At 37.0% G+C, this 19,315-nt stretch overlaps 1 protein-coding gene across 1 annotated transcript in view; it reads left to right on the plus strand.

Moving 5' to 3' along the window:
• Positions 1 to 19,315, plus strand: part of AIM1 (absent in melanoma 1) — a 184,317-nt gene that overhangs the window by 84,562 nt on the left and 80,440 nt on the right. The window contains exon 2 of the mRNA XM_008590505.1: positions 891 to 1,011. Coding sequence (XP_008588727.1) covers positions 891 to 1,011 — 121 coding nt within the window. The remainder of the gene's footprint in view (positions 1 to 890; positions 1,012 to 19,315) is intronic.

Below are 19,315 nucleotides of genomic sequence, written 5' to 3' on the forward strand. Positions count from 1 at the left end.
AGGCAGGTGAGACACTGGCCAGCAGGGAAGAGGAATTATTCAGTAAACCTTCTTTTAAAGGACAGACCTTTCCCAGATTCCTTCAGTAGACTTCCCTCACATCTCATTGGTCAGAATTGCACCAGATTAGTAGAGTTAGGTATGAACACTTTAGAGGGTCAGGGAGATATGTGTGTGATAATACCAGCAAGAGAGACATGAATAGGCATATGCTTAAATCCATTACTGGTGAGAGGAGTGGGACACTAGGATTAGACCAGTCATGATTGACTACCAGGGCTGGAAGCAGCTTCCTCTGAAGCACGTGGAGGATGCATATCTGAAAAAAGTCAGGGTTATTAGCAAAGAAAATGTGTGGGTGAGGGTGGGGGGGATAGATAAAGGAAACAGTTTTAGAGTAGACAACTGTCAGCATCTGTTAGAAAACTCTATGACAATCAACTGCATTGTATATTGACAAATTAAAAAAAAAAAACAAAAACTCTGCCTTCATTAGTTTCCATTCCTTTTAAGTCTGATAAATATTATAATCCTGAGAATATTTCCTTTTCTGGCATAGCCTAGATTCTTCCACTAACTGGGTGGGATTCAGTTCCCACTTTATTTCCAATGTTCAGAAATCTTACAAATTATCTGTCTCCCTATCTATCTCTAATTTGTTTTCCGCATAGGGTTTAAAAGAATTCAGTTAGCCACATGGCGAAGTCATCAAGGTTTATTTATAAATGTGTTACGAACTATCAAATTATTTACAATGCTGTGTAGATTTTGAAGAATGGTCTGTTATTTTGGCTGACTGGAAGAAGACATGGAGAAACATGCCTTTGGGTTTCTTGAGTTTTTGGCATTCTTGATAGCTTTTGTGGTGACTATGTTTCCACTCTTTACAGAGCTTTGGAGGCACTGGATGGAAGCCAGGCATTTACATTGCGCTGTGGGGAATCCCAGTTCTTTCACACCACCAGTGAGGTGCCTGGTCCTTCACCTGCAGAGTCTGGAATGTTTAAAAAGGTAATGATTCATTTCCGGTATTTGGCTCCCAAGAATAAACACTTTGCAGAATTAAAGCACTGTAAGATAACCCCTGTTTGACTGAAAAATACATACTTAAAACTGTATTTACTAATATAATATACAAGATGTTTTATTATATATAATTTTATATAATTATTAGATAATATTAATACATATCATAGGTAATATATCATATATAATGTAATATTATATATCAAAGCACCATGATAATAAATAATGAGTCTCACTGGAAGAGCTGAATCTTTGCTCTTTGGGACCTTCCTCATTGTTGTGGGTTTCTTTTGCCTGCCTTTTTTCCTTTCATCTTAGCTGTGAATTAACTTGAAGGTGTACAAAATAATATGACATCAGTATTTGGAATTAGTGGCTCTTTCCCATTAAAAGCATTTATACTTTTTCCTACTGTAAGGCATTTTGTGTTGTTATTATTTTATCATTAGGTACTTCTTAATATCTAGATGTTTGCACAGGAAGTGCTGACTTAATTATATTGCAGTAAAAGAAAAGTTTTCCCGCGTGTGGAAGATAGAGAAGTGTATGCAAGTTAGCTGCGTTCATTCACACATGAAAAGACATTCCTCATGTGCCTGCTTGTCTGCAGGAAGTGCAAATGGAATGATGTCTTAAGACGCGGTGTGAGTGAGAGCTGGTTTAGCTGCCAGCCCTTGAAGGTTGTATAATCCATTTCTTGTTACAACTTATAAGATCAGTGAGGTTAGAAGTGGAAGGTATTTCATCATGAAAGAAATCCTCCTGCCCCCCAAAAAGACATTTGCTTTAGTAATTCTATATATTAAACATAAAAAATTACTAAGTGCAAAATGAAAACAGTTCTGGAGATTGGTTGCACAATTTAAACGTACTTAACACTATTCATGTTTATAGTTAATAATGGTTAAAATGGCAAATTTGGTAATGTATATATTACCACAGTTAAAGACAAAAATTTTTAAATTAGTGATGGAAAGCAATGAAAAAAAGGACATGATAAGATTGTTAGCTCATATTTTCTATTTCATTAGAACATGACAAAAGTAGTAGAGAAATCCAATATAGAATGCTTTCTAACTCAGAATAGCCTAATATCAATAAGAGTACCAGAAATACATAATTAAATTTTATAAAATATTAAATAAAAAATCAAATTTAAATTACAAAAATGAAATAACCTAGTTTATTGTACTTTATACTTAGTTTCAATTTGGTTTCACATTTTGTTCATCTCTATAAGAAACAGTTTATCACTGGAATCAACCTGGTTACTAGCCCTAGCTAGAGTTTCAAGTTATTTCCTATATTTGTCCTTTACTAACTATGCCTTTTATAATTTAAAATAAAAACAATTCTGTAAGGGTAATGCAATGAAATATTCTGTGATGTTTGCTGAAATCCAAGAAACAATTTGTGGCAGTACTCAGAATTGGGGCGAAAACCAGATTCCCTGAGGGTGTGGGAACAGAGGGTTTGCGGTGCCCCCTCCCTTGCTTTGCAGTGCGGTTAGCTGTCCAGCCCCAGCTGTCTTTCACAGATGTCCCATCTAGACATGGTGTCTCAGCCCTTTCTAGCTCTCCCAGGCTGCAGCCAGGGAGCCCTGGGCACTGCGCAGCCCACAGGAGAGGCCCAAAGGCCAAGCCAGAGAGGTCAAGGAAGGGAAGAGGCCAGGCTGTGCACCTGGAAAGGGCAGAAGCTTGGGGCCCAGACAGGTGAACTAGTATCCTGGTGCAGGAATTGAACCATAGCAGGTGGAAGGGCAGGAACTCAAAGAAGGGAGCAGGCAGAGGCAGAGCATGATTCAGGCTACACTGTCTTCAAGTGTCACCCGGAATGGGGTCAGCCAGGCCCCGCCTCTGCTCTCTACACCGTACCACGCCCTCCCCCTCAGAGAGGGCCGAAATACCTTCAATAGGAAGAACTGGCTCCGGGGTCCACTTCTGGATCTGCCTGTTGTCTCTCTTCCTCCACCTGTCTCGCTCAATCTCCCCCGGCTTCACTATGCCCCCTCCTCTCCCTCACTCTGGGTATCATACAAGGGCTGGCAGAAGGGAAGAGGTAGTGCAAGGGCCTTTCTCTTCCCAACTGATGTGTTTTAAGCTTTGTCTCTTGAGATCGTGGCTGAGGGGGGCCATTAGCTCAGAAGTGTGACCCCCACCACCACCACCCTGGCCAGATTCTGAGTAGTTCATACTTAACAGTGAGTGCCAGGGTGCCAGGCCACTTCTCCTACCTTCAAAATTACTCTCCTCTTAGCCCAGTCTCCCCAGGGAGCCTGGTCATTTCCTGCTAGATTCAGATTTCCCGAGGCAATTGTATCAGGACCACCCTTTTCCTTCTTTCCCAGGCAGAAGGTCATAAATTCTTCTTAAGATCCTTAAGTTGATCTAGCGCTCTGTGTTATGTCTATTTATTCAAACTGATGTTCAGATTTTTTATTTGCGTTAAAGTTAAGCGGTTTCCACTTCCCAGAACAACCAGAATTTACCCTCTCTGTGTCTGTTCTATACATTCTGTTATCGTATTGTTTTTTGTTGCTAACTTTAACATGCTGTAACAACATTCTCTAATGCTGACGATGATATATTTTGAATCCTTCAATTAAAATAAGAAGACATTTACTATTCTTGCTTGTGTAAGTGGAAATATGGATTTATAATTACAAATATAATATTGCCGCTCTCAAACATATACAGATATATAACAACTAGGAAAAAGTGGAACTACAAGTCAGAATATTACAAGAATGTAAATCTGAGGTGGGAAAAAATCACCAGGGATTGCGTATTTATTTATACTAAACAATTTTTTCTTTAATTGGTTACATTAAATATTTAGTCAGTTTGAGAGTAGAAGATATGTGTCTGTAAAATATTTACATTTCTGAGACCTTTTTCACATGAGAGAAAAGCATAAGAAAGTGGTATTATTAAATGAAAACATATTTATTATGTATTGTATGTGACAAACATGAATTGAATAACTTTCTTTGCATGTGAGAGAATTAACGTTGTAGGTTATTATGTATTTTGTTGTACTTATTTTCATATATGTATTTATATTTATTATGTTATATTTACTGCTTAATTCATTTTGGAATGAAAATGTCTTAATTTCACTATCTGGAGTTATTTCCAAGACATAAGAAACACCCTTTATGAATTAAAGCATTTCTTTCAAAAAATAGAACAAGAATACTGAGAAACGTAGTAGTAATTAAAATATAGTGTCTTCAAAGAGGGCAATTACCTTAATCAGAATCTTAATGATTCCTAGTATAAAAATCTTTTAATACCCTCTTCACTTCTAATTACTTATTTCAATCTAGAAAATTCTGGGTGATTATAGTGATTATAAATGAAATTGTGCTATTTTCAATCATTCCAGAGCCACGTTCACTTAAAAAAAATTTATTGAAATGTAATTGATTATACTTATCTGTGAGGTATAGCATTGAATATCAATACCTGTGTGCAACATGTGATGCTCAAGTCAAGACAATTAGTATATTCAACATTTAAAAAGTAAGCATTTTTGGTGGCCCTTTACCAATTTCTTGCTAGCCCCCTCCCCCTCCCCCCTTCCCACTTCTGGTGGCCTCAGTTCTGTTCTTTCCTTCTGAAAGTTTAACAAATTATTGTGATTATTCCTTCCTTCTTTCTTTCTCTTTTTTCTTCCTTCCTTCCTTCTTTCCTTCCTTCCTTTTCTTTCTTTCTTTCTTTTCTTCTCTCTCTCTCTCTCCCACTGTGGTATTTCTCTTTCTGTGCCTGGCTTGTTTCACTTAACATAATTTTCTCTAACTTCATCCATGTTGCTGTGAATGGCAGAATTTCCTTTTTTATGGCAGAGTAGTATTCCACTGTGTAGATATAACACATTTTCTTTATCCAGTCATCTGTGGATAGACATTTAGGTTGATTCCAACTCTTGGCTACTGTAAATAGAGTTGTGATAAACATGGGAGTGCGAGTATCTCTTTACCATGGTGATTTCCATTCTTCTGGTTATATACTCAGCAGTGGGATTGCTGGATTGTGTGGCAATTCTATCTGTAGCTTTTTGAGAAACCTCCATACTGTTTTCTATAATGGCTGCACTAATTTACATTCCCACCAAAAGTGTGGGAGTGTTCCCCTTTCTCTGCATCCTTGCCAGCATTTGTTATTCTCTATTAATTTTGATAGTGACCAGTCTAACTGGGGCGAGATGATATTTCATTGTGGTTTTGATTTGTATTTCCCTGATGCTTAGTGATGGTGATTGTTTTTCATGTGTCTGTTGGCCATTTGTATATCTTCCTTTGAGAAATGCCTGTTCAGCTCTGTTGCCCAGTTTTTAATCAGGTTTACCTATTTTTTTACTCTTTTGTTTGAGTTCCTTCCGTATTCTGCATATTAATCCTTTGTTGGATGCATAGTTTGCAAATATTTTCTCCCACTCTGTAGCTTGTCTTTTCACTCTGTTAATTGTTTCTTTTGCTGGGCAGAAGCTTTTTAGTTTGATATAATCCCATTTATTTATTTTTTCTTTTGTTGCCTATGCTTTTGGGGTCTTATTCATAAAGTCTTTGCACAGTCCTTCTTCCTGAAATTTTTAGCCTATGTTTTCTTCTGGTAGTTTTATAGTTTCAGGTCTTACGTTTGAGTCTTTAATCCACTTTTAGTTGATTTTGGTATATGGCTAGAAGTACGGGTCTAGTTTCATTCTTCTACATATGGATGTCTGGTTTTCCCAGCATCATTTATTGAAGAGGCAGTCTTTTCCCCAGTGTATATTTTTGGTGCCTTTGTAAAAGATCAGTTGACTGTAAGTATGTGGGTGAATTTCTGGGTTCTCTATTCTATTCCATTGGTCTGGGTATCTGTTTTTATGCCAGTATCGTGCCGTTTTGGTTATTATAGCTTTGTAGTATAATTTGAAGTCAGGTAGTGTAATGCCTCTGGCTTTATTTTATTATTATTATTTTTTTGTTCAGGATTGCTTTGGCTATTCAGGTCTTTTGTTCCATGTGAATATTAGGATTGTGTTTTTCTGTTTCTGTGAAGAATGTCATTGGCATTTTGATGGAGATTGCATTGAATCTGTAGATGACTTTGTGGTTTGGACATTTTCACAATGTTAATTCTTCTAGTCTAAGAGCATGGAATGTCTTTCCACCTTTTTGTGTCCTCTTTAATTTTTTTAAGCAGTGATTTGTAGTTCTTGCGGAGATCTTTCACCTTGTTAAATTTTTCCTAGGTATTTTATTTTGGGGGTGACTGTTGTAAATGGGCTTGTTTTCTTGATTTCTTTTTCTGCTAGTTCATTATTGGAGTATAAAATTGCTACTGATTTTTACATGTTGATTTTGTATCCTACAACTTTACTGAAATCATTTATTAGAACTAAGAGGGGTTTTTTTTTTTTGGAGAGTTTTAAAGTTTTTTCTCTATATAGGATCATGTCATCTGCAAACAGGGACAGTTTGATTTCATCTTTTCCAATCTGGATGTTCTTTATTTCCTTCTCTTGCCTGATTGCTCTAGCTAGTTCTTTCAATACTGTGTTAAATAGGAGTGGTGAGAGTGGACATTCTTGTTTTGTTCCTGTTCATTCAGGATAATATTGGTGGTAGGTTTGTCATATTTGGCTTTTATTGTGTTGAGATACTTTTCTTCTATATCTAATTTGCTGAGAGTCTTTATCATGAAGGATAATGAATTTTGTCAAATGCTTTTTCTGCATCTATTGAGATAATCATATGGTTTTTGTCTTTGATTCTGTTGATGTGGTGTATCACATTTATTGACTTGCATATGTTGAATCATCCTTACATCCCTGGGATGAATTCCACTTGATCATACTGTATAATTTTTTGATGTGTTGGTCTATTCTGTTTGTTAATATTTTATTGAGGATTTTTGCATCTATGTTTATCAAAGATATTGGCCTGTAGTTTTCTTTTTTTTGTTGTTGCATCTTTGTCTGGTTTTTGTATCAGGGTAATTCTGGCCTCATGGAATGAGTTTGGGAAAATTGCCTCTGTTTCAATTTTTTGGAATAGTTTGAAAAGAATTAGTATTAATTCCTCTTTACTGGGGCCATATGCAAACAATTAAAATGGAATAACCAGAAATTACTTTATTAATTCAAGCAAAAATTAATTCAAGTCACTATTTTCCATTTTCTACAAGTGTGTGTGTATGTGCATGTGTATAAGTGTGTGTATGTGTGTGCACTTTTTAAAAAGAAAAATAAGCCCTCAAAAAAAAAAAGTAACTATAATCTATAGAGGAGAAGAAATCTTGCTAAGGCAGTACTACTACTTTCAGAAGTCACTTTTGCAAATCTTGGTTCTTGGCAATGCTTTTCTGCCCCATCATGCAGGAGACATCAGTGAATCTCTAATCTCACATTTCAGATTAGAGGTTCCAAAACAAACCAAAACAAACAGGTATCTGCTTTATTCTCAACTGTCTCAGAGATGGTTTCCCTACAATTGCTTTTGACAGCTTTTTCATTGCCCAACAGATCTTATAATTGTCAAGGTGGTGTGTTTCCCAATTTCTAACCTGTTTATTCTAGTTTAATCAATAAATATAGCAATTCAATAAGCATTTGTTGAGGTAGAGAGGAAAAAACATTTTCTGATACTTTTATTTTCCATGTTTCCCAGTTAGTCGAACACTTTGAGAGGTGAGATCTCCCTCTGTCCCATCTCCCTTCTCATTCCCATTATTTCTCTTTTTTCTCTCTCTTTGTAGCTGCTCCACATGGGCCCATTGGTTTTTCTCTGAATGCCCAATCTCCAACCTCATTCATTTCTTAGACCAGACCAAGTTCAAAATATAAAGTATTTAAGAGGCCTCAGACTCATTCATCCCAGCCCAACCTCGCCCCATCTGTGGGCGGTAGAGCTGTGTCTCCTCCACTGTTAGGCTGGCCTAGAACACAGTACAGGAACACTGATCACTAGGCTCCCACATTGTGTCTTAAGTCACCTAGGCTGCTAATCTCACCAAAGGCAGTTCTAAAATCATCCTGTAGGAATTAGGACCTCCCACAATGCTGACGCCCAACACCCAACCCTAACCCTGAGAGTGGGCATTTACTAATTAAGGTTAGACCTTCCCTGTAGTGACTTACTTAAAGGACTTATGAGAATCATCCATCTGGACACCCCAACAGTACATTTCACCTCCCTATTGGGACTTCATTATAAATTACCTGAGCTATCTGTTGTTATGATTAGAGACTGCTGAGCCCTTAGACCTAATATATATACCAGTCCTGGTCCCAAATCTCTACTTTCATTGTCAGTAAGATCTTGCTGTCATTTTACCCCATCCCACCCTGGCACATGTCCTGCCACATAGGTAGGTCTAGTACCTAGCTTCAATCCCTCAGCCCTTTCCATAGTGTCCCTGTGGCAGGAGTCTCTCTGTGCTTTGTCAGTACTGACCTAAAAGGCTAACTACACTGTTTAAAAAAAAAAAAAAAAAAAAAAAAGCAAGATAGACAGCAATGTGTATAGTATGTTATATTTTGTGTAAAAAATCAGGGGAATATAATATATATGTTTATTTGTAGGTGCATTAAGCAACTATGGAAGTATACATTAAAAACTAAAAATAATTACTTATAATATTGGTAAGGGAAAACGTACAGATAGAGGACTCAAGCTTTTTAATGTGTATATTTTTATTTTTGAGCCATGTAAAAGTATTGCCAATTCAAAAATTGTTTGAAGATGGAGGAGTAATTTAAGTTATACTGTGATTAAAGGTAAATTGAATGGTTTAGGTATATGTGTGTAATTTTTAAGAATTCCCTGATTTGCTGTAAACTATACCAGTCCTGATTACTTCATTTGAGAGGCCTACTATTGTTCCCAAGTTTTAGAATGGGCCATTCTACTATCTTTGCATGTACTCTTTCCCATGCCTCAAAGGTCTTTCCACTTCTTTTGTACCTGCAGAATTCTACTTGTCCTTTAAGATCCTTCTCAAACAGCTCTTTTTGTGATCTCTGCCCCAGAAAAGGTGTTCATTTTCCTCTTTGTGCTCTCACTTCCCTTGGATATATCTTGAACTTAACACTTACCATACTGATTTACAAGTCTGCTTCCTTACTAGAATAGGAAGCCCTAAGGGTCAGACTGCTTTTGCATGACTGGAATTATTTATAAATACTGCATGAATGAAATGCATATATTCACAGTAAAAAATAGTAGAAAACAATGCTGTTGCAAATGCACAGCATTTCAGCTCTAATATGATGATGGAGTTTGGATGTGTTGTCCCCTCTAAAACTCATGTGGAAATTTGATCTCCAACTTGGCAGTGTTGGAAACTGATTGAGTCATGGGGGCGGATCCCTCATGAATGGATTAATGACATCCCTGAGTGAGGTCTTGATCTATTAGTTTCCACAAGAGCGTGTTGTTTATAGGACCCTGGCACCTCCTCTCTCTCTCTCTTGCTTCCTCTCACCATGTGATCTGCTTGTATCTGCCAGCTGCCTGCCACTTTCCACCATGAATAGAAGCAGCCTGAGGCCCATGCCAGACACAGCTGTCCCAGAATCATAAGCCAAATAAACCTCTGTTCTTTATAAATTACCCAGTCTCAGGTATTTCTGTTATAGCAACACAAAACGGAATAAAACATATGAATTCGATTTTTGTTTAGGCTTTTGAAGGTAGAGCAGGTAATCTCAACAAATACATACATATATAAATAAGCCATGTGTGGATAGCAGAAAGAGAATATGGCAGTTTCCAGAGAATGACCTATCCTTCTTCTCCAGCACTTGTTCTATTGAGTTGCCAAGACTGAGGTGAAAATAGAGCATGGTGGCATAGGGAGCACTTCCTAGTCTTTAAAAACATATGAGGTTTCACAAGTTGTACATTCTATATAGGATGTTGTTTTGGTGTCCTAAGTATGACGTTACAGACAGCAGGATATGGTATACCAGTTGTTTTTCTCATAAAAGCTAAATATTTGGTCTTGCAAGAAAAAGAGTGAATGCTTATGTATAGCCAGCTTTTGAGAAATCCAGGTTATCTATATCTATTTGTGATACTTTCTATTTGAAGATATCATGGTCATCAGGATATAACAGGAAAGCTCAGCGCATGAATGAACAGTCTTTTTCATTTTGTCAGTATGTTGGTATCTCATTATTTAAATTTGCAGTTCTTCAATTAAGAATGAGGTTAAGCTCTTTTTTATGTTTATTGGCCATTTGTATTTCTTTGGTGAATTATATTTTCATGTTCTTTACTCATTTTTGTATTGGGTCATCTTGCTGAAGATATTGTGATAAAGTAATAATCATTGGTATTCAGAATTGATAAAAGTTGTGTTTTCATTGGGACATTTTTATCTTCTTTGTATGCTTTTTCTTTTTCTTTTTTTCTTCTGAAGAATACCTTAGTGTTCTGTTATCCAACCAGGATTTAAATTTGTTGTGTGTTTGTGGCAGTGGGAGGTTGTGTGTGTGGGAGGAGCTGTTAAGCAATTAAAAAAACCCATTAATTCTTCTCTGCCCTCACTCTTGAGGGGATATCAGAGGAGATGGGCAGCAGGAGTGGGACTTCTGAAATAATATTTCTTGGTCACTTATATGCAATGGAATTATCTCAGAAGAGTAACTTACATGCTTTTCCCTCTCACTCACCCTAGTTCTGCCCGAGTATCTTTCAATCCCTTTGTTCAAATTAATTTCTTGTACTTACCGTTAAAACTATTTACAATAGTCTTAGAGTGAAAGCATCAGGGACTGAAAACATTTAAATTAAGTCCTTTGGGATCTTATTTCCCGCTCCCGTCAAGTCAGGACCCTTTCCTCCGGGAATAGCTACGTGAGTGGTGATCATCCTGACAGACACGTCCGTCTCACTATAAGGAATCACAAATGATTCTAAACCATGGAGCAAATACAGAGCTCTGTATAAGTGGTAATTACTGTTATTGTTCTCCCACATCCTTAAAATTCAAGCAGAATTCCTACCAGCAAATGCAGTATAGGAGAAATTGAAGCTCTGGTGACATCATCCCTATAATAAAAAGGAGTCCCTGGCCACAGATGCTCATTTGCTTTCCTGAGGCCATCAAGAGAGGATCATTTCATCATTTGGGATAGAGAGATGAAAAATTGTGGGGGTGGGGAGGGTGTCTTCTTTTGAATCTATGAAGGGTCTTTCCTAATTGCAGTAGAATATTTGTTTTGATCAGAAATTCTTAATTAGGGATCCCTTCTTTTGTCAAGAACAAAGGCCACTGGCTGTACTCTGACTACCCTTGAGACTATTGAAACAATATCTGGCTGTGTATGTAGCTCTGGACGCTCCAGTTCTTCTACAATACTTGTTATTCTCTCTTGGGGAAAATCTGAAAGCTGATCCAATCCAGAAATTCGATGGGGGGTCCAACCTGCTGTGGCTGTGGCTGTGGCAGGTATAATGGGTGTGCCAACAATCACAGCAGGAGTGTTGACTCTCGGAGTAGGTGTCCTGACTCCCGGAATAGATATGAAAATTCCAGAAACAGGTACTATGACCAGAATCTTGAGGTAAGTCCTTTCTGAGTAAATTCTTCTGAGTCATTGATTTGTCCAATGTCTCTTTAATAATATTTGAATATGAGGTACGTGATTGTAAATCAGTATCTCTTACTGTTATGCAGGGCTAACCAAATATTTCAGTCTCATGTATTGAGAGTATCCTGGCTACTATCTGTTAACATACTTATTTGGCTATTTTTTTTTCTCTCGGAGTGTTAAACTTTTTTTTTTTCTTCTTCTTGCAATTGGTTAGAGTTTAACTAGTAAAGTAAATGCCAATGAAAGTAGTTCCTATTGGATAGTGTTCTCTGAGATTTAGCCCTCTCTACACTAGGCTTTTCAGATCCTCTACTGCTGGAAAAAGAGCCCAACTACTTTATATTTGCTCAAAAGCCACTTTCCTTTGGGCTGGGCTCATTTGCAGTATACCAAGGTCTTATTTGAATCAAATAATAATAAATCACATAAAGATGCTTTGAGAAGTAGATTGATTAAGAGTCAACAGCTCAGAATTGCTTTTTGTGTACTAGATTTGACAGGTTATGTTGTCTTAGATTGAGAGGTGAATCAAGTTCTTAACACCAATGGTTATTCATTATCCACAATCCCTGTTTATAAAAGCCACTGTGTTGTTTTAGTATGAAGTCTTCTGTGCTACTCTGTAAAATGTGAGGTGGCCATCACCACCAGCCTGAACTCACCTTTGATGCTTATACATTTCTCTCTTCTCCACCTGTTTTGTTTTGCACAGGATAGTTTTGAAGCTATCGAATGGAATGTATAGAATGTATGCCAGCCTGGTTTTGTAATGTGCTGTAGGAAAAAGCACACCATGTAATCTTCTAATCTATTCTTTTATTCCTTCTCAGGGTACTGATTAGCGTATAACCCATAATTTAATAAGATAGGTATTTGTTTTTAAAATATATATGTTTGTTGTGTATATATATATATATGTGTGTGTGTGTGTGTGTGTGTGTGTGTGTGTGTATACCCATATACACACACACTTTGAAAAACATCTAAGTGCTGAAGTGATAGTCGAAGGTAGAATAAAACATTTGATCTTTGCTGACCACATCAGTCAGTTGGACTCTTTCAGTTGTTTCTTGCATTCAAGACTGGAGGGAAGGGACTTAGTATTTGAATAATTCTGTTTATTCCCATGACTGTTGACTTTACTGTCATTTCTTTTTAGAGGAGCTTAGGTTTCTCTATGCCGTTGTGCCTGATGACTCTTTTGGAATCTTTAGTCAAACACCACCTATAGAGAAGCCAAAAAGTCATTATGCATAGATTTGTGTCTTTTGCTAATTGTTGGTTAATTATCAGCTGCCAAGGGATATTTATAGTGATTTCCAACCAGCAACAGGGAAGAAAATGTCCAGAAGAACGTGGGGGAAAACTAAAATTTGGGCCAGAGGACACACAGTTAACTCTGACTTAAATACTTAGGGCCTTTGTGACAACTTGTGATGATAAGACATCTCTGTGACTATGTCAGGTGCCACCAAAAATGAGTAACTTCAAGGCAACATGGATTATCTCAGTAAACATTGGACTCATCTAACCTAATGCCCTGCTTGACTTTGAATGAAGATGCTAGAAACCTGAAAGTTAACACACTGTGCACCAAGATGACTCAAATAATAATAATAATGAATAATATTCATTCAAATAAATAATGAGGAACTTTTTTTTTTTTTTTTGTCTTTTATCTTTTTTCCGTGTCCGGCAACGGATCGCAACCCTCAGTGTTGCCCCCGTACCGGGCTGGGGACCAGCAACGGGATCGCAAGCCTCGGCGTTGCTCCCGCGCCTCGCTCAGCCAGTGAGCGGGAACCGGTCTGTACATGGGATCCTCGTATAACTTCGTATAATGTATGCTATACGAAGTTATTACGAGTTTGTTTTTTTCCCCAAATGAATATCTATTTATTATAGCACCACTTTAAAAAAAACCAAACTGTTCTTTCCCTGTTCACCTTTGTAAAAAATCACTTGACAATAGATGTATAGTTCTGTTTCTGGACTTTTACGTTGACTTTTATCTATTTCTTCTTGCAGTTCTGTTGTTTTTTGTTGCATGTATTTTGAGGTTCTATCATTAGGTACATAAACATTTAGGATTATTATGTTTTCTTCATGAGTTTACCCCTTTATCATCATGAAATGAAGTTCTTTATCCCTGGTGATATTCTTTGCTCTAACATCTATTTTGTCTGATATCAGTGAAGCTACTCCAGCTTTCTTTTGATTATCGCCGGCCCAAGGAACTTTTTTTTCTATTTGATTTTGTTTTATTAGAATCTTAAAATGAAGATGTCCAACTTAGAGAGTAAAGGAAGTAGGAACTGTTTTTGGCATTGAAGCTAAAACTCCAAGTTTAAAGCATCTCTCTGTTGATGACAGTGTCATTTAAACCAGTGCAGAGAAGTCTTTGCCCTTGGATTCTCTCTTAACCTTTGCCTAAAATAACTAAAAAGAATATCAAAATACTTCTTCCAAGATTTAATTTCTAAGAGTTTAGGGAATTAAGTGATCTTTCATTATAATGTGTGTGTTTATTCAAAATATTGAGTTTTTTTCAGATATTTTATAAAATGACAATATACATTATAGAAATTTAAAATACCCTAAAAAAAATGTTCTTTGGTTTTCTATTTTATTTTTAAACTGCACTAATTCAAACTTGCTATATTAATCTAGTAAGTATCAGTAAATACAAAAATTATTCCTGATCAATATCTATTCATGTTTACAACTCTGATTAAATATTATCTTATTTGTGAAGTTTTCCTGAATTCTCAGTTGGTATTATCTGACATTTATTATTTTCTCATGGAATTTTGTAATATCCCTAGTAATTTCTCTATATTATTACTCAGAAATTATATCTCTTTTCCACTAGACAATTAGCTTCTCTAGAGCAGGAAACCCACATCTTATTCATACCTAATGTAGTGCCTGGCATACAGGTAATTTCAATGACTGGAAAGATGAATTATAAAGCATTGAATGTAGCTGAGAGACCAGAGCTCTGATTTCAGCTTTTCTCTAGACCAGCTATGTTGTCTTGGGTTAAGTCATATATCCTTCCTGGCATCAGCTTTTGTATCCATAAATTAGGGATTGGGAGTTGGATTAGATAGGGCTCTGTGGAGCCCTGGGCATCCCTCTGAGGTACTACCTCAGAGACTGCACAGGAGGAAAGAGGAAGCTGGAAGGAAGAGGAACTCAGGCTTCCAAACTCCATGCCCCGTCTTCACTCAGAGCAGCTCACTTGGATCTGTTTTTGACATGTGGCTGAATCTGTGCAGATTTCTTTTGAATATAATGTTGTACTGAAAAAAATATTGAAAACAACTGGACTAGATTATGTATAACATTCTTCCACCTCTAGTATCTGTGATTTAATATAACAGTTTTATTAATTTATTTCATTATTCATATTGCCTTTTAAAATAAACTTTATCACATTGCTGACAAGTCTTTTTTGCTCTATTTTTACCTAGCCAACTTGTCTATTACATCTTGTAATTACCCTTTAAACCTGAGTAAGCTGCTTGTCCCTGTTGAATTTTCTTTGGTTTGTAGAATCACTCTTAAATTTAATGAATTGTTTTGAATTTTATTCTTATCTGTCTGTGCATAAGCAACCTTTAATTTCTGAATTCATCACCTCCCACCAATCATTTGTAAAGTCACTGAATAAGATGATATTCAAGTTAGAGTTACTGGGGGAGTGGGTAGCGATAAGTTGATATTCTGACCTTCCTATGTTGCTAGCTGGTCTTGCAATGAATTGTCTTCCCTATCTTCATCTCTTTTAAAAATGATATTTGAAATAGCAAATATTTTCAAGATTATGAGTAAATATTCAATAGCTATCAACCAAAGTACTAAAGGGAGCATCACATATTTTCACAGCATAAATAGTAATGGAGGAATTAGTAGTGGGTTACAGGAGAAAAGGAAAGAAGCACTAGAAGGTCAAAGTACACAAAATAAGGGAAGGGATTCAAATGCCCATGTGCTCAGCAAAGCTCACTAGAAGTCCCTGGCGCTTCTGCAGTTTTAATGCTCACATTCTGCGGTAGCTTACCCTTTCTTCCTATGTTTGTTACATGTGCTATTTATTTATTCTTTTCATGCTTGTTAATGAGGTACCATGGGAATTTCTTTTTTCATCAAAAATGGAAGGGAATGAAAAGGAATTGTTGCAAGTATACTGACTAACTCAGTTACATAAATACCAGCAACTTAGCCTAAACCAAACCTAAAAGAAATGACAAACTAATTTTATTTAAGACTAAAAAATAAGATAGAGTGTATTAGTTGTGTTTAAAATGGCATCGTTCTATCTAACAATTAGGAAAGGCATCAGACTCAAGAGGCCAGCTGAACACATGAGAAGATAAGTTAACCATAGCAGAATGTGTTTGGCTAGAGAGAATGGTACAGAAAGGAACCTTAGGAGGTAAAGTTTTTTTAAGGAATAAGTGTGGGGTGGGGTCCAATGTCTAAATTCAGACAGAAATTGTTGTAAGGTCTTGAGCAAAGAAGCATTCACGATAAATGAAACATTTCAGAGACAGTAGAATTGGTATTCCTGTTGTGATGGAACCTGCCCAAGAGGCTGCTAAAACAGTATGGGCTCATATTAAGGCAGAGGCTGTTGAACAGGGTGAAGTTAACAAATTGAATGACAGATTACATGTAATAGCAAAAGTGGATGGAATAAAAAGATCTTAAGATTTTAGTTTAGAAGGTTGGAAAAGTGGTGTTCCTGGTAACAAAAGGAATTCTTCAGAAAGGGAAACATCTTGCAAGGAAAAAATCTATTTTTGCTTTTTTAGAAAATGTTGACCTTGGAGTAATAACTTGAAAATCAAGTAGAAAGTTTTAGAATAACAGAGAGAGCATAGTATAGGGAAATAGATTTGGAATATCATCAGAACAAATTAGAAGCTGAAGACTTTCAAAGTTTGTTTTCTTTTTTTTTTTTTTCTTTTTTGTTAATTAATATCAAAACTCATTTGGCAGCAAAATCTAACCTGAACTGATATGATACAATTTATTGTCTTTAATTATCCCACTTATACTGAATAGCCATACATTTTTTTTTGTAGAAATATTAATGTACTATGACATGTATATATTACCTTTCCAAAATCTGAAGATTCTTATTTTTAAAATACTTCTGGCCCCAGTGAGCTTTTCATAAGGTATTATGGACCTGTAGTAAGTTCAGAGAAAGAATGGCAGTGAGAGGTCTTACAGAATCACACACATCTGGGAGTTATCTGTTAAGTGTTGAGTAAATGATGAGAGACATAATGAATGATCAAAATGAAAAGGAGAAACATAACAGTACACAGAAGAAGAAAGTAAAAAGTAAAAGAAATACTAGAAATAGGTAAGTTAGAGAAGTTAATGGATTTGGCAAGAACAAGGATATTGTTGAATTTGTGCAGTTCTTGAAAAGATTTTATATAGGAGCAGAGGAAGATTGGCAATATGAACCAGAGAGATTTTCTCGCAGGTTGGAGGAGAGGCAAAGCCTGGGAGGGGGAAGGTTAATGGCTGTCACAAGGCTGGCTCAGTTAAGGAAAGGGCTGCTTGTGAACTTGGGACAAACTAGGCCGTTTTAGAAGCAGGGAAGAGCAAAAGGGAGAAGGGAAAAATGCTAAAAATACTTGGGAATGGGAGAATGATTTGGGAGGTGCAAAGGGGTTGACAGGCAAGTCTTGAGCGCGGGTGGACAATAGTTTTGGAGACAAGGGGAGACACATCTTCTCACACTAAGAGGACATATCAGAACATAAAGTTGGCCTAAGAAGAAATTCATGCTGGAGTCACTTTTCTCTGTAGAGAATAAAGTGTACTACCCCAAAGTGGGTCTGGGGGAGAACTGGGGATGGAGAAGAGAATGGTTTTGGAGTGATTACTGACATAGTATGGCAGGAAGTCAGCAGGAGATTGAGGGCTGTTGAAAGGGCCAGGATGAGTTAAACACCATAAATCTATAATGTTAACGTGTGCTAAGTACTGTTTGGCTATTACTATCTCATTATCAACACAATCTAAAATTTTCCAGTTCACAAAAATGTGATATCTTTTTACTCTCACAGCAGACATGTAGATATGACACATGAAAATGATGCACACAAAATGACCATTTGTCATTCATTTTCTCAGTAACAAGCAAGTAGTTATCCCAGAACTGTCTAAGAACATAACTACTACATTGCAGGAGTCTCCTAATCAGTCTCCCCGCCCCCTCCTTTTGTACTCTCACTCCCTACAATTTCTGCACAGAGCAGCCAGAATCATCTTATTATAGCATATCTCAGATCCTAATACTCCTCTGCTTGTAACTGTCCAAGGACTTCCCATCACACTTTGAAGAGGAATCTCTAGTCTTTATGTGGCTTTACAGGCCCTTCTTGAACTGACCCCTGCCCCTGACTAACTCACTGACCCCATCTCCCACCACCTACCCCTTCACTCCAGCCACACTGGAGCAGTTCCTTGAACATGCTTTTTTGCTTTGGGAATGTGGCATTACCTGTTTGCCTGGCCCAGAATATACTTGCCCTAGTCCTCACAGAACTGATTCCTTCTTATCCTTCACATTTTAGCTCAAATGTCACCTCTATAGAAAGACCACACAGGCACTGTCACTTCAACCTACATGAATGATCTGCACAGTACATACTACTACATGATATTTTCCTGCTTGTTTATTATCTGTCTTCCTCCCCCACAATATAAACCCCACAAAGCAGAGGTGTTGTCTCTTCTGTACACTGCCATATCCCCATTCCTAGCATAATGTCTGGCACATACTAGGTGCTCGGTAAATATTTCTTGAATGAAGGGAAGAGGGAATGAATGAATAAATGTTTTCTCTGTACCTTTTACTTTCAACTTAATTTTCTTAATTATTTTATATCTCAGGACTACTTAATATTTAGTAAGTATTCAGGAGTGTGTTTATTTTATAAATTTGGTTTGATTTATTTCAGTCTGACACAGTAAGTAGAGAACATTGCTTCTATTTTCTACCATTGTGTAACTGTTGGGATTAACCATCCCTACAAGGTTTCATAGGCAGCCAAGTCCAAAACCTGTTTTGCTCCCTTTTAATTAATAGCATTAAAAAGAAAAAATTTTCCTTCTAGCTATCTTATATAACAGAAAGTCCACATTTTTTGTTAAGGAAGCCGTTTTTGTAACCAACAGCTTTGGCAACTCTGCCCCAAGGCTCACAAAGACTAAGTGTGATGAGAGGACCTTGGAGAGTTACAAGCATTAGTAGTAGGATCTGATTTTTGTTATAAAGCTGTCACCTGGGCTGGCGGGGAAGGTGCAGCACCTTTGCTGAGCATTCAGGCTGCAAGGCCAAGTCCTGACTTTTCCTCTGGGACAGGGAGCTTCTCTCTTCCCTTTAGTTCCTGAGGTGTGGGAACAGACACTCCTCTCCAGTCTGTCCAGCAACAGCCTGGGAAACACAAGTCTCTGAGACACACCCAGAAGAATTCAGCATCACTCTCAGCATGCCATGGCTTCACTGAACTGACTGAAGGCCAGCCATACATAAGGAGTTAAAGAAAAAAAACAAAAGGAAATACTTCTGCACTATTAAAAAGATGAGCCTAGAGCAGGAAACCAAACCAAGTATATAATCATTAAAATGAAATAAGGTAGATCTGCTTAGATCACCTTCCTTGAAGTG

The sequence above is a fragment of the Galeopterus variegatus genome, unplaced genomic scaffold (assembly GCF_000696425.1).
Source record: "Galeopterus variegatus unplaced genomic scaffold, G_variegatus-3.0.2 Scaffold141, whole genome shotgun sequence".
Classification (NCBI taxonomy): domain Eukaryota; kingdom Metazoa; phylum Chordata; class Mammalia; order Dermoptera; family Cynocephalidae; genus Galeopterus; species Galeopterus variegatus.